Below are 27,535 nucleotides of genomic sequence, written 5' to 3' on the forward strand. Positions count from 1 at the left end.
CCCAGCCGGCTGGTTCCTTCTCCACCAACCCGCGGTCGCCGTGGCTTCCTTGTGGCTTCATTATGGTAATTACCTCTGTTGTGGCTCAAATCTGAATCCAAATCACCGTCTTACATTAACGGTGGCTTCGACCACGGAAGGAATCCGGTCCTTGTTGGCGGAACTGGAGATGCCGACCAGTTGCGGGTTGTCCGCCACGCTGCCGAGGTCTGAGTCGGAGATCGTGGTGGACTTCACGAGACCCTCACAGACGTCTGAGGATGAGATGAGCCACGACTCTCTCAACGAGGTGGAGTTTTCCCTACATAAACTCCCTGGCACCTCAAGGAGTAGCTCCAAGAACGCTCTCTACATGGACGACCTGATGGAGAGACGAGGAGGACCTCTAGAAAGGGCTCCACGGGCGTCGCCTCCAAAAACTCCCTGGAGGAGATAATGGGGGACACTGGGGACTGGCGACACAGCAGGAGTGAGAACAACACCTCCAGGGGCTCCGTCAAGGTCGTCACCGACAACAGGAAGAAGGGGAGGGACCTGGGCGGGAAAACCCTCTCACCCAGCAGCACTCCTTCATACTCCTTCCGCAGCACCATCGACCTCCTGCCCTCCTCCAAGAAGCGTCGAGGACTCAGGCAACAGGTGTGGTATAAGGGATAACTTACTTGTCTCGCGTCTCTTAATGCCTAGATTGATATCCACTTCTTGTTTGTATAATCTCTCTGAAAAATACGTGTGTCAGTAACGAGGATGAAGCGGGTGTTTCGGTGAAGAATGTGGACTGTGTTAATAGAGATATAATTGTCTGAGCTGAAGACAAGTTGGGAAGACGCCATATTGTCTCGGTGAAAACAAAGAGAAACGTGACTCGGTGAAGGAAGAAATTGTCTCAGTGAAAATGTGAGATATTTCCCATTGAAGAGGAGAGTGATTTAGATCGAAAGAGAAAATGAGATATCTCTGATGAAGAGGAGAAAGATGAGCCATTGAAGAAGAAAAAGGAAATAATTAATTGAAGAGGAAGAAGATACAAAGAGAAGAGTTAATTATCTTCCACAACAAGAGATAAATTTAGTAGTAACGTGATAGTGGAGATTGATAAGCGAAGACAATGCTGCGAAAGAGATATCAAATAGAAAAACAACAATCCCTAAGCGACTTCAATCCCTTTCAATTCAATAATATTAATCACTAAAGAACTTTTTTTTTCAACCAATCAATCAAATCAAGTATATAATTCAGTCCATGCAGTTAGTTAAGCAATCACCCAGTCTATTAAAGTAGTCGGTGCAATAAAATAATCAAAGTAATCGATTGAATTAATTGATAATAAAAAAAGAAACAATCAAACGTTCCAATCAATCAGTTATTAAGTTAAACAATCAACTAAACAACTCAAGCAACCAATCAACCAGTTACCTAATTAATTCAAGGATCACTTCAGTCACTTATATAAACAAGCACAGCAAACACTTCATTATATAAAATCAATCAATCAAAGCAATTAACCGCAAAGCTCAATTATCCACGCCCGCATCATCAGAATCATCCTCATCATCATCATCATCATCAACATACATCAAACTACTACCGTGACATCTCTCTTTAACAACACGTCAGTCACCTCAAGCCATCCTCTCATAGTTTAAAATTTTCTAAAACGATTATGTCTGTGTCATTGATCACCTAGTTATCCATCAATCACCTCAATTTACTCACTAGTGGTTGAAAGATGCTCTTCTAACTGATATATCAATGGTTGAATTACGGTAGGGTGGCAAATAGTCAACAAACGTTCTATCTCTGGGAACAGCTGTGATGCAGGAACGTTTAGCTTGGCTGTGGAGTCAGGATGTGTTGTAACAAAACGTTTTTTTTTTGGGGGAGTTAAAGGGATACTTGATACCAGGGTTATGGTTGGGTGTTTTTCTCGATTATGATTTAGTTTTCTGTGTGGAAAGTGTGTGTGTGTGTGTGTGTGTGTGTGTGTGTGTGTGTGTGTGTTAAGTCTTGAATATGTGTAAGTGTAACCTGAGGTATGTAAGTATGATGAATTATGTATTTTTTTAAGTATATGTATGGAAGTGTAAAGTAAGCGTATTGGTATGTAATTTTAGAGTGTTATGTGAATATAAGTTACGTAGCGGTAAGTGCTGAGTGTGTGTGTAATTATTTGTATTCTGAGAGACGGGCAGCATGACATCAGCAGTAGTTATAAACTATGGCTGGGGAGACTGCGTCCCACTAACCTGAAGGTGCTGCAGGAGAAAGACGTCTTAAAACAAGAAAGTTCTCCTTAAGTAATTAACTTAAATACCAGGGAACATCTCAAAACCTGAAGGTGAAACACACACACACACACACACACACACACACACACACACACACACACACACACACCACACGGAACAGAAGGTGGTACGGATAAACACCACCTTCACCCACCTTCTTCCTCCTCCCTGATATACTTCCGTCATTGTGGTCATATTCAGTATCATAACAACGCTCTCACAGTAGCCTTTAGCACTTGTTTACGTGGTGTTATATTTCCACTGCAGGTATTCTTAACTTTCTATACGTAATTAACAACAGGTAACAAAAAAAAACAGCAGGTAAAAGAGATGTACACGTTGATAGTTATCCAGGTGTAATATGGTGTTGAAACCTTATGGGATTTTATTAGTAGTGTTAACTCTTTCATGGATGATGAAAATGTAGAGTACAGTAAAATAGTCCATTGATTAAGATATTTTAACCCCTTGAGTACTATGATTTAACCCTTTATGTACGATGATTTAGCCCCTTGAGGACGATGACTTAAGAACTTGAGTACGATGACTTAACCCTTTACGTACAATGACTTAACACCTTGAGGACGATGACTTAACCCCTTGAGTACAATGATTTAACCCCCTGAGGACGATGACTTAAGAACTTGAGGACGATGATTTAACCCTTTATGTAAGATGATTTAACCCCTTGAGTACGATGATTTAACCCTTTATGTACGATGACTTAACCCCTTGAGAACGATGACTTAACCCCTTGAGGACGATGACTTAACCCTTGAGAACGACGACTTAACCACTCGAGGACGATGACTTAACCCTGAGGACGATGACTTAACCCCTTGAGAACGATGACTTAACCCCTTGAGAACGATGACTTAACCCTTTGAATATGATGACCTCAAATGCTATATTATACTCAGAGGGCTAAATCCCCCTTATCATAGGATTAAGAAAACATAAATGAAATCCGAACGTGTCCACAATACCTCCTATCTCTTATTATAGTTCAGGTATTAAAATCTAGTGATAAACAGATGACAGCGGAGTGACCGTATGTATGGTATTGTCTCTGGAATCTCTGTCAGTACTGTTGTTAAGTTGGTAGGAACATGCTTACGGTATCCTGGAATGTTGACGTCCCTGGAATAGACAAAGTTAATTCACGTCTACTGTACCCGGATTAGGTTAGGTTAAGGTAGTTTAGGTTAACATACGTGCGTTAAGGTTCGGTATTTAGTGAGACTTTATTGAAATCCATTGTTAAAGTTGATTTATGTGTGATTTTTACGTCAGTTCAGCACCTGACAGTTAATGCTCAGGTTGCGCTCAGTCAAGACCTTACCTGTATTTGCCCACCTCCTTGTTTTTTAATCGAAGTATATTTTCTTATTTTCTCAACCATGTATGAAGAGTTTGTCCAATATTCTTTCTGTTCTTGCGTGTTGATATTTGTATTTTTTTTAATTGTTTTAATTGTTTTAATTTCGTTCAGTGTTTGTCTAATGTCTGTCAATTCCTTTCTTCATGCTTATCACACCTTTCATTATCTTTCAAATTATCAGTAGTATCTTGTTTTATATTGAACTAGTATAAATAGTAAGTGAAGTAATGCTAATCGTCCGTAAGATTAACTCCAGAATTTATATAAAGAAACTATTCTATTGTGTCTTGTTAAAATGTAGTAACAAAAATCTTACTCGGAATTTGTTTATTGTCAGAATTTATATAACTGTTTGTTTTTTCATGCAGATATGTATTAGATGTTTATGATTAAGGATTGGTTTATGGAGGGAAGGAGAGGGGGGGGTGAAGGAGGAAGGGAGAGAAGGATTGAAGGAAGGAATGTGAGAGGGAGTGAGTGAGTGAGGCAGGGAACGAGTAAGTCAGAGAGGGGGGGGAAGAGAAGGAGAATGGGAGTGAAGGGGGAAGGGAAAGAACAAGTGAGGGAGGGAGTAAGTAGGAAGAGAGGGAGAGAGAGAGTGAACTAGGGAGAGGGCGAATGACTGAGAGAGGAAGCGAGTAAGTAAAAGAGGGAGCGAAGGAGCAAGTGATTGGTGGGATAGAATGAGGGGGGGGGGGTGAGGAGGGAGCGAGTGAGAGAGGGAGAGAGCGAGTGAGTGAGGAACGGGAGAACGCATAACAGTGTAACAGGACCGCTGCAACAGATGGTCTGACTGCTGGCCTCCTCACGCACACACACACGGTCTTCCTGGCTCACAGTTACACTAACCCACTATTAACTTACTTCTTACTAGAGATGAAGGATAGTACCCAGAAACAGCTGATAGAATGTCAACAAAGCCGAGACGTAAACAACTTATATAGGTAGAAACAACAGCTGAAGACGTAGTTAGTGCAGCTGATGCTTAGCTAGAACAGGTGGTGAGAACAGTTTAGATACGCTGATTAGAAGGTGGATTGAGCAGCTGAGATACGTCAATAGAACAGCTGATACTTGGTCGATACAACACAGCTGATTGTTGATTTGTAATGTGACTCAGAATCACCTGTTCATTGCCGCATATACTGTACTCCCAGGTAGGTAGGATGAGTCTTGAAAACTGAGTATCTTTGTTTTTCAACCATCTATATCCTCCCTGCTTCTTGTATATATTTCCTCTCATTTTCTTCTTCTTCTTCTTCTTCTTCTTCTTCTTCTTCCAACTCTTCTTGTTTTTCTTCTTTCTTATTCTGCTGCCATCTCTGTCTTTCATCCTCTCCACAATTTTTTCTCCTTGTCATTTCATCTTTCTCTCTCCCAGTTTATCCCCCCTCCCTCTGTTTCTCTTTCTCTATTTTTCGTTTCATTTTCTGCCCTCAGTCTTTCTTTCTTTCTTTCTTTCTTTCTTTCTTTCTATTCCTCAACTTATCCCTGCTTTTCTACGTTAAAGATGTGTGTGTGTGTGTGTGTGTGTGTGTGTGTGAGAGAGAGAGAGAGAGAGAGAGAGAGAGAGAGAGAGAGAGAGAGAGAGTGAGAGAGAGAGAGTTGACAGATGAAGGATAAGTAACAGAGAATAGGTGGACAATAATAATATAGTTTTTGATAAATATTAAAGTAATAATGGTGATAATGATACGTGGTCAGAACAGGTAATACATATTATGGTACGAGGTTGGAACTGCTAATTGATACTCAGGTCAATTGATATGCAAGAGCTGATGCATTGTCAACATAGATTAAAAAAAAAGCTTGAGATAACAATAGTGTATGCAAGTTAATAATGATAATAATAACAATAACAACAACAACAATGAAAATAATAATGATAATAATAATAGTAATAATAATGATGTTACTTTGATTCTTTATAGATAAGCAGTATGAATAAAGGTAAAATATAGGTAAAACCAGAGTACATTAAAACTAATATGCGTTAAATATAAGACGAATATTTTTTTTATGAGGAATTGGGCAACTGTCTCTTGGATATGTATGTATGTATGTATGTATGTATGTATGTATGTATGTATGTATGTATGTATGTATGTATAAAGAAAAAATAATGTATAGTAATAATGATAATTTTTGACAGACGACCAGCAAAGTAAACCAAATTGGAGCCTTAAACCGGTCATAGTGTCAGGTGGTATTGTTTGTGTGCTTTAACTATGTGCTTCAAATTCCCCGAGGCTCCCACTCTCAGGCTCACACAGGTCACCACACACCTGTAGGCTCAAAGTCTCCCATTAAAACTCTCTAAAAGCGGCGGTCAAGGGCTGGAGGCTACGGTAGTGTCTTGTTTGTTAATGCTGTTTTAAATTTACGTCCCGTTTTTTTTTTTTTTTTTAGCAGGTGCGCTATTGGTAGTATTTCCATTTTGCACGTGTAAGTTTTTTCTATCTTTGGAGCCAATTGTCACGCATGGCATGTGTCTCTTGTGTTTTCTGTAGCTCTCTACCTCTCTCTCTCTCTCTCTCTCTCTCTCTCTCTCTCTCTCTCTCTCTCTCTCTCTCTCTCTCTCTCTCTCTCTCTCTCATCAGCTATCGTGTTGAAATCTCTACATAAATAACTCTCACCATTCATGTCTCGTCAGCTGTTAATGTCTCACCACCTGTTTCGTATATACTGTCTCTCTCAGTAGGAATTAATTCACGTTACTCATGTCTCACGCTTTTGTTATGTCTCATTGTTTATGTCTCATCAAATGTTATATGGTAAGCTACATGTGTGTGTCTCTCAATACATGAATATCTCTTGCTATTAATATGACGGCTAGGGCTAGTAACCCCCCCTCCCAACCTTTACATGAGTCACCCTTGATATCAAAGCCTCGGTTTCTATGAAGTTTCAGATATCATGACCCAATGGATGATTAGCGAACCAGATAATTGGAATATTGCCAGATAATCCATGTCAATTAACGTCGCATGGCTGTTTAAAAGACAAACAATCAAAGGCTTTAAATACATAGTTTGTGATAAATAACATACATGGTGCAATAACTCAACGACAGATGCAATAACCAATAGAATTTGTAAATGGGTAAAATTGTATAGCAGAGACAACAGAGTGGGTGATAGCGACAGTCTTATCTGTTTATCAATAAGATACTACTACTACTACTACTACTACTACTACTACTACTACTACTACTACTACTACTACTACTACTACTACTACTACTAGTAATAATAAAGACGGTAAAAAGTTGGGAAAGAAAACATATGGACGTGTTTAATTAGGATTTTTCATTTTTTTAACAGATGGCCTGCATTAGGACCGTAAAAACAGATGGGAATTAAAATGCAGTGACTGATATTTAAAAGTTGCCTTGTTTACACGTGTACTTTTACGTAATATAAAAAAATATTTCTGTATCACTTTTCCTCCCGTCTGTCTGTGTTGATGTTACAGGATAAATAACACCATTAGCGCTGATAATTAAAAAATATTAATTACTTTTTCAAAACTTGATCTGGTTTTATGTATTAAAGTTTTGCTTTCGTGTTAAATTACAAAAAAAAAACTTGCTAAGATGTTTTGATGTTTTTTTTATTATTATTCCTTAGGTAGTGACTTATTGTGTTGTTGTTCCTGGTTTAAAATCCGGCTGGTGAGGACGTGGTGTTGGGTGTACACAAGGGGAAGGGTGTTGATGCTACTTATGGCCCCGGGAACGTGTGTACGATGGGCGGGCGTGACGGGTGACAAAAGAGCATTGTGCATGAAGTAGCTTCCCGGGATGTCATTACGATTATGAAGTTTTGCTGACTTATATTTGGGAGACTTGTTGTGAATCAGGAAAAACCGTGATGATGCTTGTTAAGGAAGTACTGCAAATGAAGATGTATATACAAGTGAAAATAATCACAATTTGCCTAAAGAACAAAATTTACAATAATTGCGTAGTTTGAGTTGAATATGACAACTAATAATGAAAAAAAAATTTGCGAAGAGATAACAAAATAAACCTTAGATCAAACACTTTTGGTGAAACTTAGAATACATTAAAATATTCTTGTAGGATTTATGAAACTTACGTAAGCGTATATATGAACGTGTGGTGTGTGGCCAAGGCAGTGTATACTACTGGCACCAGCTACAAGGTTATTATTAAGCCCCGGGGTGTTGCTGTGTGGACGTGTGACCTTTGACGAGACACCACAGGCAACCCTCTTGGTGTGTTATATCACGGCCTCATGCACCCGTCTCTCTTAGATATATTATTTTACATTTTTTCACACACATATATCTCTCGTGATCATTTATGTAACCCTGGAGACGAGACCGGGTGAGTGGAGTGGCCTGAGTGGTATGCCAAGTATGTCAAGATGATTAAGATTAGAGGCAGAAGAGACTGAGGTAACAATGTAAGGTAGTCATCTCCACTGACAGTCCCATTTGGGCAGGAGACAGCACCAATCTGAGTCTCAAGGTCTTACCCTAGACGCTGATACCTGAGTGTGGTCGTCTTCTGTTAGCATTTAAAACTGTACATGATGGAGACGCAAAGAATAATCCTGCGTCAGTTTTTACTAAAGGTCTCTGGTAACGGTAGAGTTTTTTGTGCAATTCCATCTCGTTTCTGGTCGTCATCTGTGTGCCGAAACGTAAGAGAGACGGTTGGATGGCTCCTCATATATCCAGATAGGTGAAGTATTTTTTGTACGACCGTTTGAAAATTCTGTGTCTTCTCGATGTGAATATTGTTAAATAAACTATGTGGTGAAATTTCCTTCCATCCAGGAGAGAAAGGTCTTATCTTTCCGTTTCTGAGGGAAGAGATCCCTTCAGTGGAGCCATTGATGCAGTGCACACACACACACACACACACACACACACACACACACACACACACACACACACACACACACACACACACACACACACACACAGTTCACGAAGCAGTATCGCCAATTAAATTAATCTAGGTACTTAAAGGAAGGAGCGACCTTCGGAAGGTACTCATCCCTCTCCTAACATGGCAACACTTATCTCAATATTGGCTCAACTTTACTCGAACATACATACATACATACATACATACATACATACATACATACACACACAATATTGACGGTAACAACAATACAAAACAGGTTATAAACAAACATCTGCCTCTCACACAACCACTCCATCGGGCTAACAGAAGATATAAACACAGTCTGTCTTCATTCATAAATCACTGTCAGCTGTTTCTGTCAAGTGCGTGAGTCCAGAAGGTACACCTTAAATATTCAGGAATTTTAGTTTTTTATAATAGAGGTATAGTAAAGGGTTAATTTATACCTTGACGGAATGTGTATGATGTGATAATAATAATAATAATAATAATAATAATAATAATAATAATAATAATACACTGTAAAACTTCACATTCTTCACATAATACACACATTCCACACACACACACACACACACACACATATTAATAGTTTATTAATATTAATAATAGCTGATACTAGCTATTATTACACACACACACACACACACACTTCACAACCTCTCCATTATCTACAGTTCACAGCTTCCACGTTCAACAAACATCCTCACGCACTCTAAACTACTGTACATATTTACAAGCATATAGTAACAACAGCAGGTAAGCGTGTGGGTGTTGTACAAGTTAAAGATTACTGTTTATTATAATTAGTTAATGTGACTTGTGTTTATGTTGGCGGTATGAATGATTTTGGTGGTGTGTGTGTGTGTGTGTGTGTGTGTGTGTGTGTGTGTGTGTGTGTGTGTGCTAAAGTTTCAAAGAACATCAGACTCTCAAGTACAGTACACAAACATGACAAAAAAAAATAGTACAGTCATACATAGAAAAAGCTCGACTGAAACTGGGTGAAAGCAACGGAGAAATCTTTATCAAATTAACTATCATCAGTGTGGGAAGAATCTGTCTCTTAAAATTTATAGCTTAGAAACCACCACAGTTTTCTACCGTTACTGGCATAGTCTCCAGTCTATTCCAGCGGTGAAGAACAAGGGAACTGATATTCACCTACAGTTATTAACACCAATTATCCTTAACTTTACCTACATAAGTCATAATCGTTATCAAGATATTTAACTATTTTTTTCGATAATATTTACCATGTTAATTGTTGGTAACTCACGAAAGGATTATTTTTTTTTGAGAAGTTTATTACGTAAGATACTGGTAAAAATAATATGATAGGCTATTTTTGTTAACATTTTAAGAATTGTCTACCAACACGTTATCATTTATTATGTGTTTGTTTATTATCATCATCATCATCATCATCATCATCATCATCATCATCATCATCATCATCATCATCATCATCATCATCATTATTATTATAGTAGTACCATCTTTATTCTTATATCTATTTTGTTATAAAGTCCATTTTTCTTCATATTTCCCGTAGATACTAAACCTCAGACGCGTTCCAGTGACTGCGGTGAATTCACTAAATATAGAACAGTGATCATTGTCGCCTTGGCAGTGACACATGCGAGAGCTATAGCCTGGCAGTGTCTGTGTGTATGTGGGTAATTGTGTGTGTCGTTGGAAGCCCAGGTTGTGTGCGTGGGAATTGCCGTTTACGTGGAAGCAGCAAATGTGTACGTGTGCAGTTACATGTGCGTGGGTATGGGGCCTATGTGAGTAGAAGTAAGGGGTTGTGTACGTAGAAACAAGGGGCTGTGTAAGTTAGGTCTGAATTATATATGTATGTAAAGAAACACTATATACATAATTTATATATTCTACAGTTTTGATTTATTTATTTGATGAAGTTACAGCAAAACAAAAATAAGCAAGGGTAGTGTTTATCAGCACCTATAAACATTCATATAGTTATGTTTGTGATCTGATCTTAAGTCCACGGGCAGTAACTGTGATCATATCAAAACTCTGTCAATAGATGTAGGGCCAGTGAGCTTCGTTCATGCGTGGAAGCAGAAGCTGTAAACGTGACCTGCCTTTATGCTTGCAAACACTAGCGAAGTTGTATAGCTTAAGAAATATTTGGTCGTGTAAACGGGAATTATGCGTGGAAGCAATGATGTGTGCGTGGCAGATCGTGTATGAATTGTATGTGTGTGTGTGTGTGTGTGTGTGTGTGTGTGTGTGTGTGTGTGTGTGTGTGTGTGTGTGTGTGTAGCGCACCACTCCGTTACACTGTTACAGTTTACCTTACAGCGCGGATCCTTACTCTTCACGGATGGCTGCTGTGGCCCGTTCACACTGTTTGTCTACAGCTAAAACTACTGTATATCACTGTAGCTAAGACTGTTTTGATGCAACAAAAACTACTTGAATGTTACCTGAGCACAGCTAAAATCGCATAAGTACAGCTAAAATTATTTGGATATAGCTTTATATCCTGTAATTGAACACTCTATCGGGCGATGATAAAATGATTGTAATTCAGAAAGCTAAAATAGGATGAAGTAAAATTGGGAAGTGAAAGTGGATTCTATAAGTCTTGGGACGGGGTGGATACAAGACAGGTGGCGAGTCTTATACCCACTTGACCACCGGACATAAAGCTAATCAGTCTTCATAAAGGTACGATTGCTTATATTGAAAAAAAAATCCCTCAAACGCGGAAATTATTATGTCTGGTCAGTAAAGACAAGATGTAGGTTGACTAAATTGAGCCAAAGGTTAGATGAAGCGGGTACTGTGAATCTCTCTCTCTCTCTCTCTCTCTCTCTCTCTCTCTCTCTCTCTCTCTCTCTCTCTCTCTCTCTCTCTCTCTCTCTCTCTCTCTCTCTCTCTCTCTCTCTCTCTCTCTCTCTCTCTCTCTCTCTCTCTCTCGTAAAGGCAACACACTCCCACCATCTTTCTTAAGAGTCCGGAAAGGTTTCTCAGTTGTGGGGATTCTTACCGCCTCTAGAAATTATGTGACCGTCTTCCGCAACTTCACCAATTATCCTGTTATCCACCTGTAGAAGCGACCAGGTATAGGTGGGGACTTTCCTCTCTCTTCAGTTCGTTTCTTGCTTTATCATATTTTTTGCCCTCTTCTTCTTCTAAGTCCTCTTCCTTACCTCCTCCTAACATCATGAGTCAATTGGTGTCTCCCTCTTCTCCCTTTTTCTTTTTTCCTCCGTTCCACCTTCTCATCATCCTTTTTTTTTTCAATTTCTCATTTCCTTCTTCTCCATCATTCTCATCAAAGATCTTAACGACACCACCACCACCACCAAGCCATTCCCAATACCTTCCCATCTCCCTTTGGTCCTTCAGCCATCTTATACTCTCCTGTCTACCATTCCCTCCTCCTCCTCCTCCTCCTCCCTCAGTATAATTTCCCGTCTCTTTAAGAAGATTGCACCACCACTACACGCCATCTTCAGGGAACCAGTTGCTATTGTGTGTGGAGTCCCTCAAGGCGCGCACCTGTCACCATCTCAAACTGACCGATATTTGAGCTACCGTGACGCCATTGGCAATCTTCCTAAGACAACGTTATAATGCGTTACATAGTTGTTATTTTACTGTTATCTGTCTATCTTATACACAGTGACAGATTGTGACGATAGAACTGGACGATTTAGTACGGGGGGGGGGAGGAGGGGGGGATGTTGTTATTGAATGATTTGGGTCAACTTGCTGCACTAGTTAGCATGAAAATGGTGTTAATGGTTAGTTCACTCCCATCTATGGCAGTAACTTAAAACAGACGATAATTCACGTGTTGGTGAAAGGTATCAGCTTAAAAGATGTTGTGTATTAATTTTGAACCATGACAAAGAGAACCATGTCACTTTCACCACAACAACAACTATCAGTGTGTGTGTGTGTGTGTGTGTGTGTGTGTGTGTTTTATTCTCCTTTAAAACAATTATCGCTCTATTAACCAACAATAATATTAATAAATTGTTCTCTTCTTTAAAAAAAACACTGATGACGTAAACACCTGTGCTACCTGGAGTAAATTAACCCCCCTTGATAACACCTGCTATTACACAATATTCACAAGGCATGCTAGCTGATGTTTTTATTTCTATTTTGTTAAACTCGTGCGTGTGATTCAGACAAACATTGAACCAAAACTCTTACCTCGTATTAATATACTTGCTATTTAATATAACAGGTTAACTTTATTTATATATATATATATATATATATATATATATATATATATATATATATATATATATATATATATATATATATAACGAAAATGTTATGTATTATTTAGAAAAAAGGTAATGTTACGTACCTTTCTGACTTTATTTTTTTCTGGCAATATTTGTGTCATGTGAGAAACAAATGGTTTTATTATTGTATCATGTAATTTATAAATTAAATTGGCCTATAGAAGGAGAGAGAGAGAGAGAGATAGACTGTCTGTCTATATACCAATCCATGTCATCCTCCACGGTAATAGATGGATAGGTTAGGTAGGGATAGATAGATAGATAGATAATGATAACATAAAGTAGATAAAGTAGAAGAGAGAGGGAGGTACTATTACACACACACACATATAATATTTATATTTAGCACAGGTAAGTAATTGGTTGACGCATATTACCTGTGTACGAACAGTCATCATCACTCGCCGTAAACAGGTTAATTAATTTGGCATTATTGTGGTCTACACCGTGATATTGTTGGAGGGGAAGGGGGGGCAGGAGGGGTAGGGGGGAATAGAGTGGGGAGAGTAAGAATGAGATGTTAGGGGAGGAAGGAAGAGGAAAGAAGCAAAGAGAGTTGAAAGAAGAGGAGGGAAGATAAGTAGAAAGGAAGAAGAGAATCAAGTTAGGGATAGATGTAGAGGAGGAGTGTGAGGGAGAAACACACACACACACACACACACACACACACACACACACACACACACATGTCAAATTTTAACTACATATCAGGTTACCTTTTACCTAGCTAGAAGGTATGTATGTGTGTCACTATCAATACGGAACAAGACGGTTGGAAGGGTAAACACTACGCCGTTCCCAACCACACACACACACACACACACACACACACACACACACACACACACACACACACCCGCTGGCAACTCTTGTCATTGTCTAACTTGCCAGATACTGCCAAGTGTGAACTGGACGTCTTGTTGGTTACATCTTGTTGGTTATCTTTACAACAATACGCTAATGACTTGATGGTAATGTAATTTATCGTTTCCTATATATATATATATATATATATATATTATATATATATATATATATATATATATATATATATATATATATATATATATATATATATATATATATATATATATATATATATATATATATATATATAAAGCATTGATACATAGCACTCGTTTATATGTGAGGGATATTGACGTGTTTTTTATTTAGTGTGTGATATTTCTCGAGTGATAAGAAAGTGGGATACTGTGGTGGCGGTGGTGGGGGTTTCTAGGGTCTTGAGGGGGAGGGGGTGAGGGTTGCTTCGCGTTGTCCGGGTGAGTCCCTGGGGTGTGAACGGTTTTAATTATTTTCTCATCATTACACTTCTCACATTAACGCTTCGGTGAATCTTCTTTTTTTTTCCTTTTCAAGTATATTCTGGCCACACATGTCAGGCGTCTTTGCTCACGTCTTCATCCACGGCCTTACCAGCGGTCGATGCTGAAAGGGGCTTGTTAATGGCTCTACAACTTACAGTCTCAGATGCGGAACATTATTCTCAACAACATGTGTCCGATCGTCTCTAGATAGTTAGCATATAATGAGACAAGACCACCTACAGTTGTTAAGGTAATCCACAACACGCGTGGGGAAGCAGCTGTCTAGTCCGCCTGTGTATGTGTCTTGTAAGGGAGCCCCGGGCTGTGACATGTGATTACGGAGAGCAGTTGTGTGTTGACAGCCTCCAGCACACGCCTTCATTATCTGTTGTTTACATCATTGTCCTTCATCGTCTCTATTGTGTTGTGGTGAGTTGCTGTTGGGACCTTCAGCTCTCTTGGGAGGTCAAGGGAGCTTAGTTTCATTACTTTAGGTACTTAAGTTACAAGTTACCTTTCTAGAGTCTTATAGTCTCGTAGGTAGACACGTGTGCTCACCTGTCATTTTGTTTGCCTGTTTTGATGTTCTCAGTCCTTGTCCTCATGAGTTTAAAAGATGTGGTGATTTGCTCTTTTTTTTTTACGAAGAGTTTTCAAGTAACACAAAACAGATGGTGATGTACTGCGATGATTTAACACACACACACACACGCACACACACACACGCACACACACACACACACACACACACACACACACACACACACACACACACACACACACACACACACACACACACACACACACACACACACACACACATGATAATGCCCAATGTTCTTTGTGGTAACAGTCTCATATGTGAGGGTCCTGACTGACATATAAGATAACATTTTAATATTACTTTTAATTATGTTCTCACGATATCTTGCCGCAGATGCCTAAGAGAGAGAGAGAGAGAGAGAGAGAGAGAGAGAGAGAGAGAGAGAGAGAGTCAATTTAAATAGCATTACTAATATACAATTTACTGGTATATATCGTAACTTAAGTATAAATAATGCCATTAAACTCAAACTTGTGAGATATCGGACTGGATAAACAAACATCAGCTGATTTATGTAAACTTATGACGTCACACTCCCTAATGCGACTATGATTAAACTTCCCGATAATGAACACCAGAGGTCACAGGTAGTCCTCTCTGCTTAAGGTATATCCAACATGTAATAAACTCTACATATGAGTGAAATCCTGTAAATAATATCCTTTTTTCTGTAATTCACCCACTATGACGTCACCATACTGTAGGTAAGAGGCGCCACGTGCCATACTCTGACGTCAGTAGGTGGTTCTTCTTACCTGTCCGACCCACTATTGAACTGGACGTCAATACCAAGGCCTGTTAATTTCATGCTATGGTCTTGTTTACAATATGTAGAACTAGAAGCCTTGGTGAAAGCTAAATTAGTAACATATTAACTTAGCTTTGATAAATATGAGAGCTTATGTAATGAAGTAATATTTATTTCGTATTAAAGCTAAAGTTATGATGTGAAATAGGTCTTTTGTGTTGTAATTCTCTCTCATCCTGTAATCTTAATAGTTTCCTCATGTGTTTCCTAAATGTCAGGTGTGTGTCACAGCTTCTCGTGTAATTGGACGTGTCTCTCAGAAGGTGTGTCTCTTTGAGCTTGTTTCTCAGGGTTATTATCTCCTTCTCTACACTTTTCTCTCAATTCCAATTCTTCTATGTCCCTCTTTCTCATCTCTTCTATTTCTTTGTCTTATATTTTACCATCTCATTGTTTTAGTTGTCCTTCTTCTTCTTCTTCTTCTTCTTCTTCTTCTTCTTCTTCTTCTTCTTCTTCTTCTTCTTCTTCTTCTTCTTCATTCTCCCTGTTGTTAGGTTTTATTGTACGAAAAGACGAATAAAGTTAAAAAGAGAAGATAGAGAATATACAAACATTACCTCAAGAAAGAATGTATTCCTAGTGCCCTACATACTGTATCGTTCTCTCACACTAACTAGTGGCGTGACAGTGATAACGACCGCGAGGTATAGTGCAAAACCTTACCATCATCACTATCATCATCATTATCGTCATTATCATCATCATCAAGACACACCATCACTACCATCATCACCATCACTACTACGAAACATAACCTAATTGTTTATTAGACAAATAATATCATTATACATATATATTATCACACACACACACACTGAACCTCAATAGTAAAAGCGATGGAAATAACACATAACTATTTCATAAGCTGCTTGGCTACGTTTTGTCAGAAGTGTGAGAATGTGGGAGCCGATGATGGGAATAAGGAGGTGTGTGTGTGTGTGTGTGTGTGTGTGTGTGTGTGTGTGTGTGTGTGTGTGTGTGTGTGTGTGTGTGTGTGTGTGTGTGGGTGGGTGGGTGTGGGCCGCATCTTCTTGCCAAGGCCCTCTTAAGTCCCTCATGTCAGTGGCCCTCAGGGGATATACTGAAGAGAGAGAGAGAGAGAGAGAGAGAGAGAGAGAGAGAGAGATGGTATTGGTGAGGGAGGAGGGATGGGGCTCTCGTTATCTCCCTCTCTCTCTCTCACTCTCCTCCTTCCCCCTCACCACCACCAACCACCTTTTAGAGTTCGATATAATTTGCCGAATTTCTCAAGGTTCCCCCCGAAGCAGTGATGGTTGTCGTGTGATATCTGTTACCCGTTTGGTGACGCCGTTATCTCGGACTGTTAGCTTTGTATAATAACCCTGTACTGTTATTTCCTTCTGTTGCTTCTGGTTGGTGATATATATATATGGGGATTTTATACTGTTTTCTCCTACCGTTTTATAGGAACTTTATACCGTTGTTATCTACCGTTGCATTACTTTATCCTGTTGTAATTTACTGTGACCTGATACTATTACCTTACACTATGACCCAATACTGTTGCCTTACACTAAAGCCTTTTACTAACATCTAACTTATATTTCACTATTACTCTGCAAACTTACCATATATTGTTACCTTATACCCATACGTTAAAATATTGCTTTGTGATATTTCCTTATACTATTGATGGTATACTGTATGAGCCTTATATAAACTTATATTATTGTCTTATACTTTTACCTTATTCTCATATCTTAATTCATTACATATCATGTTTTCTTATACCCCCTTGCCTTATACTCTTACCTCACACTGATATTTGGTGTGTTTGTATTTACAGTTTTATGATCTCTCTCTCTCTCTCTCTCTCTCTCTCTCTCTCTCTCTCTCTCTCTCTCTCTCTCTCTCTCTCTCTCTCTCTCTCTCTCTCTCTCTCTCTTTTTCATTTCTAAAACCAGTCTGTTGTAGAAACTAAGATATAGTAAATGGTGCTTAATAACCCTGGTAGTTGAAAGACCAAAGATAACAACAACAACAGCAACAACCCCAACTACAACAATAACATCAACAACAACAACAACAATAACAGTGTATAAAATTCCATAAAAAAACATTTAAACCAGTTACAAAAATAAAATATGGAATGCAAAAAAAAATATTAATTAATTTGTTAACAATACACTTTAAAGCATCATCTCTCAGTAGACCCTAACATTTACTACATACTATAGAAAGTAATTAAATACAAAATATATATCACTGGTGTTTAAATACAAAATATGTAACCGGGTTTAAATACGAAATATATATAACCGGGTTTAAATACAAAATCTACCATAGCCAGTAAAAAAAAAGCATTTCCTCTTTATTTTACGTCAATTGCACCTGAACAACCGCATTCATCTATGAAAAAATAAAATATTTTTTACCTGTAACAAAAGTATTATTATCAGGTATGTTCACAAAGTAATTTCCTGGCTAGTTGTTTGTGGAATAATTTTATGTTGTTCTACTACTAATAATATTAATAATAATAACAGCAATAACAATAATAATAACAAATATAATAATACGATAAAAACAACACTATAACTACGAATGGTTATACTCATAATAATAGTAATAATAAAGTTATGTACATGATTAACATTAATATATCCAGGTTGATCTCGCTACCATGATTAAGGTAGAGTGAGTATGGTAGTGGATGGTGGTGGTTAACATGGTAACTCAGGCAGCAGTCTCGCATCACTGTGTGTGTCTACCATCTTCCTTCATTTCTTCGTTCGTTCATTCCTTTCTTCATTTCTCTCCTCCTTTCCTTCCTCTTTATTTCCTTCCTTCATTCATTCCTTCATTTATTACTTCCTTTCTTCTATTTACCTTACCTGCCTCTTTCCCGTCATCCACCTACACTCTTTCCCTATCTTCATCCACCTACACTCCTTCCCCATCTTCATCCACCCTTCCTCTTTCCCTCCCATCATCCGCACATTCTCACTTCATGTTCGTCCCCCATCCTCCCACCCTTCCTCTCTCCCTACCCTTCCTCTCTCCCTACCCTTTCTCCCTCCCATCACTCACCATCCCTCCCTCTCTCCCTCCCTCCTACCCATCAACTCAGGTTACCTTCTTCGCCACCTTGTCTATCACCTCTTCCCTCTTGTCACCTACCTGAACGTTTCACCTAATTAGGTTCATGTATCACTTTCCTTCTCAGGGGAGGTTAGGGATTTTTCCCCAGGGTCTCTTGCACCTTCCTTATCTCCCCTAAAAGAAAGAGTCACACCAAATGAGAGTATATATATATAATAGTTAGTTAATATATTAATAAACAAAATAAATAAGAACTATGTCAATAAGTTGGTAAAGGCTGTTCGTCAGAAATATATATATAAAACTGTAAATATTTATATTTATACATTGTAGACTCCCAATTTAACTTGTGTTTTAACAGTGAACATCGTTTGTGCTCGGTTAATAAAAGTTAGCACAAAGATTTTAATAGACGTGGATGTTGCCTGTGCTGGCCGGTTCGTTATACAATATGTAAAAAAAATATAATTTCTCTTTTCTAAAGAACCTTTAGCGTTTATAAAAGGACAAATAAATAAATAACTTCCATACCTTTATATCAGTAAATATATATAAATGGAGTATATTATATTGAACAAAGTACAGCAATACTGTTATTATTAGGCACTATCAGTACTGTGAACACAATAGCTCACCCTTGTGTTGTTAACGTGAACAGCGCCAGAGTGGCAGAGCGGCGAACCTTGGAACTGTACACATTCTTTTTAAATAAAACACAATAAAATTTACTGTGTTGCTGTACACAATAAACAAATAAGAATACAGAAAGAATTAAGATTTAAAATGAAGAAAAATACGACATTAAACTTAACAAAAATTGTGTTGTGTGTAGTGTCTCCCTCCAGCCATCCCAGACAACTCCTCTGTGTTCACTTATGGTAGACTAATTACTCTGTGGAGGCAACAACAGTACTGGGTTCTAACACAGTACGAGACAATACTATCAAGAACAATGGGGGGATCATACAAAGCCCACTGGCCTCTTTCTCTCGGCATAGCCACGTCTAATTGGGGTGGCCATTAGGTAAATTAAGCAAATGTTTTAGTAGGAAAGTTTTACGAGATCAAACTGAATTTATATAATGGTTGTGTCTGTCTTGGGAAGGGAGGAAGGACGACTGGTGTCACTAGCTAATAGTAGACAACGCACTTCACTAGTGGAGTGCGTTGTCTTGGGTGTGTAAAGTGTGTGTGTGTGTGTGTGTGTTATATCTGTCGTGTGTATTTGCGTGTGTGTTATATGTACGTGTGTCATACGTATCTGTGCGTGTGTGTGTGTGTATGTGTGATTTTTTAATGTAAAATAAAGAAAGAAAGAGAAATGCAAAATAATACCGAAAGAAAAAAGTAGAGCACACATGATAAAGAAGAAACTGATAATGGACATAGAATTACTAAATTAATTAATAGAATACATAAAAACAAAAGGAAGAAAGAGCAGAGCCCGAGGATAGTGATGATACTAGACAGAAAGTAGAGGGGGAGCCTAGGGAAAAAAACCAGGTAGGCGCTAAGAGTAGGAGAGCGAGGTAAGGGGTAGAAGAGGGAAAAATGGTGTAGTCATGGAAAACGGGGGAAAAATGAGGATGGTGGTAGAAGAAATGGTATGTTGATGGGGGGAAAAAGGCTTAGGTGTATGAGGGAAAGGTAAATAGGCGGGGAAAATTGGTAAGAAGGAAAGGGAAGCTAGGAGGGGGGAGGGAGGAAAAGACGGTGGAAGAGAAATGGTAGGGAGGTGGGGAGAATAGGTTTAGGTAGTAGGGGAAGCGGAGTGAGAATAAAAAAGCGAGAGAAAGAAAGATAGGATGGTAGGGGGAAATAGCATAGGGATTGAAATAGACGGAGGGTGGCAGGGAAAAGGTTGGAGTTACAGGGAAAAAATTGGGATGACAGGGAAAAGGTAGGATGAAAAAAAGATGGTGGCAGGTAAAAAGAAATCTAGTGAGGCAAGGAAAAATCTTAGGGTGGCAGGGGAAAAAAGTACGAAAAAAAGATCAATTGGCAGGGAAAAAAGTAGGATCCTGAAAAATAGAATTACCTTTAATTATCATAAAGTACGACCCTGAACGATATGATTACCTTTAAAATCGATAAAATGTGACCCTGGTGAACAGAATTACATTTCAGTGGAGAGTAAAGGGGAGGGCAGCGTGGCCTTGTTCATAATGACAGCTATTGCGAAAGTTAACACCAATTATTATCCTGTTTTCGTGCCCTCCTCCTCCTCCTCCTCCTCCTCCTCTTCCTCCTCTTCTTCTTCTTCTTCTTCCTCCTCCCCTTTTGTCACTTTCTCTTCTGTTGATTCCTGTCTCTTTTTTTCTGCTCTCTTTTTCTTCTTTTTTCCTCCTCGTCTTCTTCTCTTTTCTTCGTTCTCTTCCTGTCTTTTCTTTCTTCTCTTACACTCTTTTTTTACTTCTTTCCCTCATTTTCTCCCTCTTTTCTCCTTTCCCCCTCTTTCCCTCCTCGCCCTTCTCTTCCTTCTCTTCCCCTATTTTCTTGCTCCCTTCCCTCTTTTCTTTCCCTCCCCTCTTTTCAGTCTTCTGTCCCTTCTTTTCTTCCTCCCATTTCTCTCCTTTTTTCTCTCTATTCCCCTATTTACTTCACCTATTTACCTATCTTCACCTTATTCTCCTTTCCTTTTCTATCCCCTTCTTTCTCTCCCTTTTCGCTCTTCCTTCCCTGATTCCTCCCCCACACACAACAGTATCACGTCGCCTTTGACCCCCTCAAGTGACACCATAACCCTCCAGATATGTTCAAAATTCCCCCCAAATTTCACCCCCCAAAATCCCCCATTCATCATTTCTGTTTCTCCTGTGTGTTTCATCCATCTGTTTCATTGTTTTGAGCCGCACTTCACATTCATCCCTCTCTCCCTCTCTGGTATGTGTATGTCATTCCATTTTTGGTATATATACATTCGTTTTGAAAAAGGGGAGGGGGATAAAAAACGGGGAATTTTGGTATGTGAGGTGGAGTTGCACCGCTGGAAAGTTATGTTGGAAAATATTTCATGACAATTGATTCTCTGCGTGTCTAACTTTTCATATTGTTCACCCTATATCTGTTTATATATATATATATATATATATATATATATATATATATATATATATATATATATATATATATATATATATATATATATATATATATATATATATATATATATTGTATAGGTGTGTGTGTGAGTGTGTGAGGCGACCTGTGGTGTAATGTCAAGTATGCTATTTGCCTCTGTCTACCCAGCAGTAATTGGGGACCTGGATGTTAATTGATTTGCGGATCGTATTCCGGGGTAATGGTTAGCCAGTGCAGTTGGCGAGTTGTCCGGTCTTCTCCGACTATTCCTTGAAACTGGGCCATGCAGCTCGTTAACTTAGGGTGTGGTTGTTGTGTTGGCGACAGCCTGTACACCTTAAACAAATTCACGCCTAGGTGGCCCTAGGGCCGGCCATCCACGTCACACGAGGGGCTCCCATTATTATTATTATGTGTTTATATGTTATTTGTATGTCTCTTATGTGTTGATTCATCGTTTAAATGACTATTTATCCATTTATTTATTAATTAATTTACTTACTTTTGTAGTGAGTATGAATGATAAGTTTACAACCATCTCAAAGGCTGGATCTCACCACAAGTAATAAGACCATGGTAGTAGTCCCCAATTTTAGGTTAGGTCAGGTTAGGTTAGGTTAGGTTAGGGCTCATTTAACTTGAGGAGGGCAATTTGACCGGCAGCCGTTGGAGATAATATGTGTCCGCGTGCAATGTATTATTTGTTCCGAAAAATAATTTTATTTCTATATACATCTCGTTTCTAAATTACCCAGTATGTTTTTCTTTCGTTTTCTTTATAAACCTTCTCACTATTGTATAAATATTATCGTGTCTTTGGAAATCTCACGTGGTGTTTACAAACATTAACGTGAGACTTTTTGCCAAATTGACACCTTTATGGCACCTTTGTTTACCTGGGGGGAAGAAGCGTAGACAAGAGAGCACACAGAGGAAGACGAGGCAGCAACAGAGATAACTAACACCATCTACTGCTGAACATTTTGTGCTTCACCTGGATTGATTCATAATTGACATCTATTTACCTGTACATACACACCTTGGGCATCATTAAAGGGGTGAATCTTGGGTTTATTTCTCATAATTTGTAATGATTGTTGGACTTGTTAGACGCTTAAAGACCTTATTTGTTGAGGAGCCGTAATAACTTTATAACAACGACAGAGGGGTGAACTGAAATCGTTACAAGTCCAAGCTGGGAAAAAAAATCATCATTCTCTATTAATTACTATAATTACTTCAAACTATTTTTCTTTCATTATTAACCTTCTTTCTTCTCTTCTTTCTACCAGTTTTAGTTGTATATTTACCACAAGTTTTCATTTATGTGTATTTTTTTTCCAGACAAAATAAATCTCCCGTTCCATAGCTCAGTCTAATGCATGGTGCGTAACGTGTTTAGAATAGATAATTATATTTTCTTTTAATTTTGTTATAAATTATATATTCCATCAATTACATCGTGATATTTTAGACAGCATTTTCTTCGTCCTGAAATGTAATCACCTTGCCATTGATTTGTTTTTTGTAATTTTTTCATCCAATTAATATTACTTTGTTGAGTCGTGATCTTACAGGACCCTAAGACAACTATTTATCATTAACAACATCCCTTCACAGTACCTAAACACACCTCTGTCTCCTTAACCATTTACCTCTCACCTCTCTGCCTCAGTATAGCGACCCCACGTATCTCTCATCTCTCTACTGTACACATTAGCTTACTGCTATGTGTCCCATCGTAATTCATTGTCATCCCTTTACACGTCATCAACCCCTCGTAAAATTCCACTCCATATCATCCCCACACACACCACCTTTTGTCACTCTACTCCACCTCACCATAGCACCATAGCACCATCCTTTGTCGTCACCACCTCACTCCTCTCTACACCACAACCATTAGTCACGTCTCCAAACTACCTCAATGTTACCTTGGTATATCCTCTATATCCGACTTTACATCCTATCCAACCCACTCAACTCTTTCCACCCCACCCCACTCCGTCACTAGCCCTCTCACCCAAAACCCCGTACCTATACCTCGATCCCACTCACCTGGACGTCACACTCTTACCCTTACCTTCAACCCCCTGATACCACGTAGGTCATAGTGACGTTTGCCTGCTGCTTGGCTCCGCTTGCTTGTGGGTTCGCCCTGGCCTACAACCTCACCAAGAACCCCGCCGAGCTGATGAAACCTCAGCTCGGGGCTTGGAGAACCTACGTCCACTTTCTGGGTGAGTTAACTGAGGTAATGTGATTTATTTGTGATTATTTGATTATTTCTTGAAGATATTTATGGAATTATACGATAATTCTTCCTATAAAATAATTCTTGGGGTTTATCAGAAACTTAATTTTATAAATATATCTTTAGAAGTTTCTTGACTCTTGGTAAAAATAAATTCTTCCCTATCTGACAATTCCGGAGAGTTTTTTTCACCTAACTACTCAGATATTTCCTGTAGAAGCGTCAGGAGACTCATAAAATATCTCCCTGTCTCATTATTCTTGAGATTGATGACATATAACGAATCTGAATCTATCCTCAAGACGTCTCCGGGGTCATATAGAATACAACTTTTCCCGTTTGATCGTAACTAAAATCTTCCTGACATGATATAGATGTGCTCCCTGTGTTGGTTACCTGCTGTCTGGTAAAACATATCTTGTCGTGTTTGATATTTTATTGTGATTTCTTTTGTCTGCCATTTTATTGTTATTTATTTATTTGTTTATTTATTTATTTAAGTTAGCAAGTGAGTAAATATGTTACCTCCGTCAGGGTGTTTGAGTGGAGGGTTTATGTCTGGGTTCCTGGCTAACTACGGGAGGAAGGTGGTGTTGCTGCTGACGATGGTTCCTATGGCTCTCTCTTGGCTCTTCGTCATCTTTGCCACCCAGGTGTGTGAGTCATTTCTTACCTGTTTTTGATGAACCATTATCGATTAGTCTCTTTTTTAAGTATAACCATATCAGTTAAATTTATCACCTGAATTATATTAGATACTGGACATATAATTGATTGTTGCTTTTTTTTTTTTGGCTCTAATTTTAATCTTATAATTGGTATAATTTTTGGTGTATATTTTTATTTTGCTTTATGAGTTGCTCCATCATACTCAGCTGGGACTGTCATATTATTGTTAGATTACCTGATATATTGTTATATTTTGATGAGGGATAATTTCGACATAACTCTTTATTCTTTACTTATTGTAGCTCACACGCCCACTAACCTGTCCGTGTTATAGGTTTGGATGGTGTTCTTGTTTCACGCCACGTCTGGTGTGTGTACTGGGGTGGTGATGGTGGTAGCACAGGTGTACGTGGCAGAGATCTCCGTGCCTAGGATACGTGGCGCCATGTCCACGGCGCCACTCCTTGCCTTCCAGGTGAGGGTACTATAATCACATGTATTTGTAATGTAATTATTCACTTCTGGAGCATATTGAGCATTTGTCATAACAGTATTCATATAACATTACTAACTATTAAGCTTCTGTTTACTTCTGTTATTTACTTGATGGTGAGTTAATTTAGCCTCTCGTATTATAATTCTACAATATATTAAATTACATTGTGTCATCGTGCAATATGGATCAAGACAGTTTTGTATAATTTTTTATGTTTTGTATTTAACACACCCACACAAGGCTTAATAGTCCACACCAGCAGTGCAACTCAGCGGGACAAACGGTCTAGCCACAACACGACGCCTCCACGTGTTGGTGTAAAGAGCGCCATCTGTGTGTTATGAACCGAAACATAATGCTGCCTGGGGATTTTCGGTAAACTTCTCATTTTAACTGTCCCTTTACTCTCCTTGTGTCCGGAGTCCAGTCAACATTATACTGTAACGTAATCCCTTATACAGGTCGGGTCTCTCCTCTGCTTCATGCTGGGCGAGATTCTTGTGTGGAAGAACCTGGCCATCGTGGGCGTCTGTGTGGCCATGCCAGTCTTCGTCGCCGTCGTCCTGTGTATGCCTGAGTCTCCCAGGTTCCTCATCCACATCCACCCAAACGACGCCTTAGCGACCCTCCAGTGGCTACGAGGCCTCGAGAACGACGTAATGGAGGAGTACCATGACATCTCTGACAGCAGCGACATGGACCGCTGGAGTATCGTCTGCGATGATCTGGTCCGACCAACATTCTGGCGGCCTCTTCTGATCTCTTGTGGGCTTATGTTCCTTTATAATATGACGGGCGTGGCCAGCTTCACCCTCTACGGCATGGAGCTCTTCGCTGAGGTGTCTAGTGCCTATATCAACGTCGCTCACTTCATTGTAACAATCGTGTTGCTTGTCGCCATTACTCTGTCAGCTTTGCTTGTGGACCATATCGGAAGAAAGCTTCTTCTGTTGCTGTCTCTCACCATCATGGCTGCTTCCTCCTTCGTGCTAGGCCTCTTCCTCTTCCTAAAGGACCTCCACAAAGTCGACAACTACTTCATGTATCAGTGGATCGCTGAGGTGTTCTGTGTGGTGTTGTTTACTTTCGCCCATGGGAGCGGTGTGGGGCCCATCGCCTGGGTCACCCTGGGAGAGATCTTCAGCCCCAGGTACAAGTGGCTGGGCGTGTCGATGGCCTCAATGGTGCTGTGGTCGTCCATGCTGGCGGTGGACGTTATCTTCCATAAGATCCGTGTGGCGGTGGCCACAGGGGGGATCTTCTGGTTCCACTGTGTCGTGTGTGTAGGCGGCTACATTTTCATTCTCGTCTGCTTCCGGGAACTTAAGGAACAACGTATCGATGATATTACAAAGTCCTTTGTCAAGAAACATGACAGCCTGATTGAAACTTTCATCGCAAGAGTGTAGACGGTAGAGGCTTATTCCTCGACACTGTATAGCCGTTCTTGTGTTTTGCTCACACAGTATTTGCTTAGCGGAAACCTGACATGCTGGTTGTCTCGACAGAGTGAACTGATCAGTTGTTTAAATTTCATGTACTGTACATAACTGAATCACCATCGAATCCCAGTGTTGAATATTCTTAAGTAACATATCATTTATCAAACGATTTTCATTCCTGATTTTGTACATATTGTACATAGTATTTATTAGGATAGGCTCAAACGTAGCGTTTCCTGTACTGATATGCCTAAAACATCTTCTCTCACCAAAGATACGAGTAGTGAACAGGAAAAAACATTGATTTTTACTGAAGAAACGGCGTTCTCTCTTGTCAAACTTTGGGTAACTTCCATAACACAGGTTAGTTCACAACAGTGAAGGTGTATCTCTTCATATAAAGACTCGCGTTAGTGCGGTGTGTGCAACCACGTAGCCGGTGTGAAGGTAATCCCTGAAAAGAGTCTGGCTTACGTAAATATTATTAAAAAAAAAGTAAAATACTAGTTTTCATAAGTTTATTAGACTCTAAATAAATATGTGTCCTCATACATTAATTTCACATCATACATTTATATTTTACCGTGGTTGATACCGAGAACAGACGCAGATTCTCCTTTCATTCAAGCTGATTTATTTACACTGCTGCAGTGATGTGTCGTGCTATGATGCTCCCCTCCCACAGACAACCCAAATATATACCTGTTTCTCACTGTTTCTTCACATAACCTGGTGTCACCCATCTGCAGCAGCTTCAGCCCTGAAATAGTTAGAAGAAATGCAAAAGTCTCAGTGCTGACTCGTCCCTCTACTGAAGGTTCTTAGATATCATGTACACTCAGACATAATAATAATAATAATAATAATAATTAACGGTTTATTGAAAAAATTCTGCAGCCCGAAGGCTGAAAATATAC

The 27,535-nt window shown here is 39.1% G+C and overlaps 2 protein-coding genes across 2 annotated transcripts in view; both read left to right on the forward strand.

The window, feature by feature from the left end:
- Nucleotides 1-27,532, forward strand: LOC121873263 (facilitated trehalose transporter Tret1-like). The gene is made up of 5 exons (XM_042376692.1): nucleotides 1-639; nucleotides 23,865-23,997; nucleotides 24,546-24,664; nucleotides 25,015-25,155; nucleotides 25,638-27,532. The coding sequence occupies exons 1-5, from the start codon at nucleotides 436-438 to the stop codon at nucleotides 26,583-26,585; spliced, it is 1,545 nt and encodes a 514-aa protein (XP_042232626.1). The 5' UTR covers nucleotides 1-435; the 3' UTR covers nucleotides 26,586-27,532.
- The window catches only part of LOC121873134, a 160,181-nt gene that overhangs the window by 111,168 nt on the left and 21,478 nt on the right, over nucleotides 1-27,535 (forward strand). The window lies entirely within an intron of this gene.

This window comes from Homarus americanus, unplaced genomic scaffold (assembly GCF_018991925.1).
Source record: "Homarus americanus isolate GMGI-L3 unplaced genomic scaffold, GMGI_Hamer_2.0 scaffold32929, whole genome shotgun sequence".
In the NCBI taxonomy this organism is placed as follows: Eukaryota; Metazoa; Arthropoda; class Malacostraca; order Decapoda; family Nephropidae; genus Homarus; species Homarus americanus.

Excerpts from the sequence above, each read along its gene's own strand:
- LOC121873263 (XM_042376692.1), top strand. The coding sequence starts at position 436 with ATGGGGGACACTGGGGACTGGCGACACAGCAGGAGTGAGAACAACACC. Across the intron at positions 640-23,864 it reads GTCGAGGACTCAGGCAACAG|GTCATAGTGACGTTTGCCTG; the intron begins GTGTGGTATAAG and ends GATACCACGTAG. Across the intron at positions 24,665-25,014 it reads TCGTCATCTTTGCCACCCAG|GTTTGGATGGTGTTCTTGTT; the intron begins GTGTGTGAGTCA and ends TCCGTGTTATAG.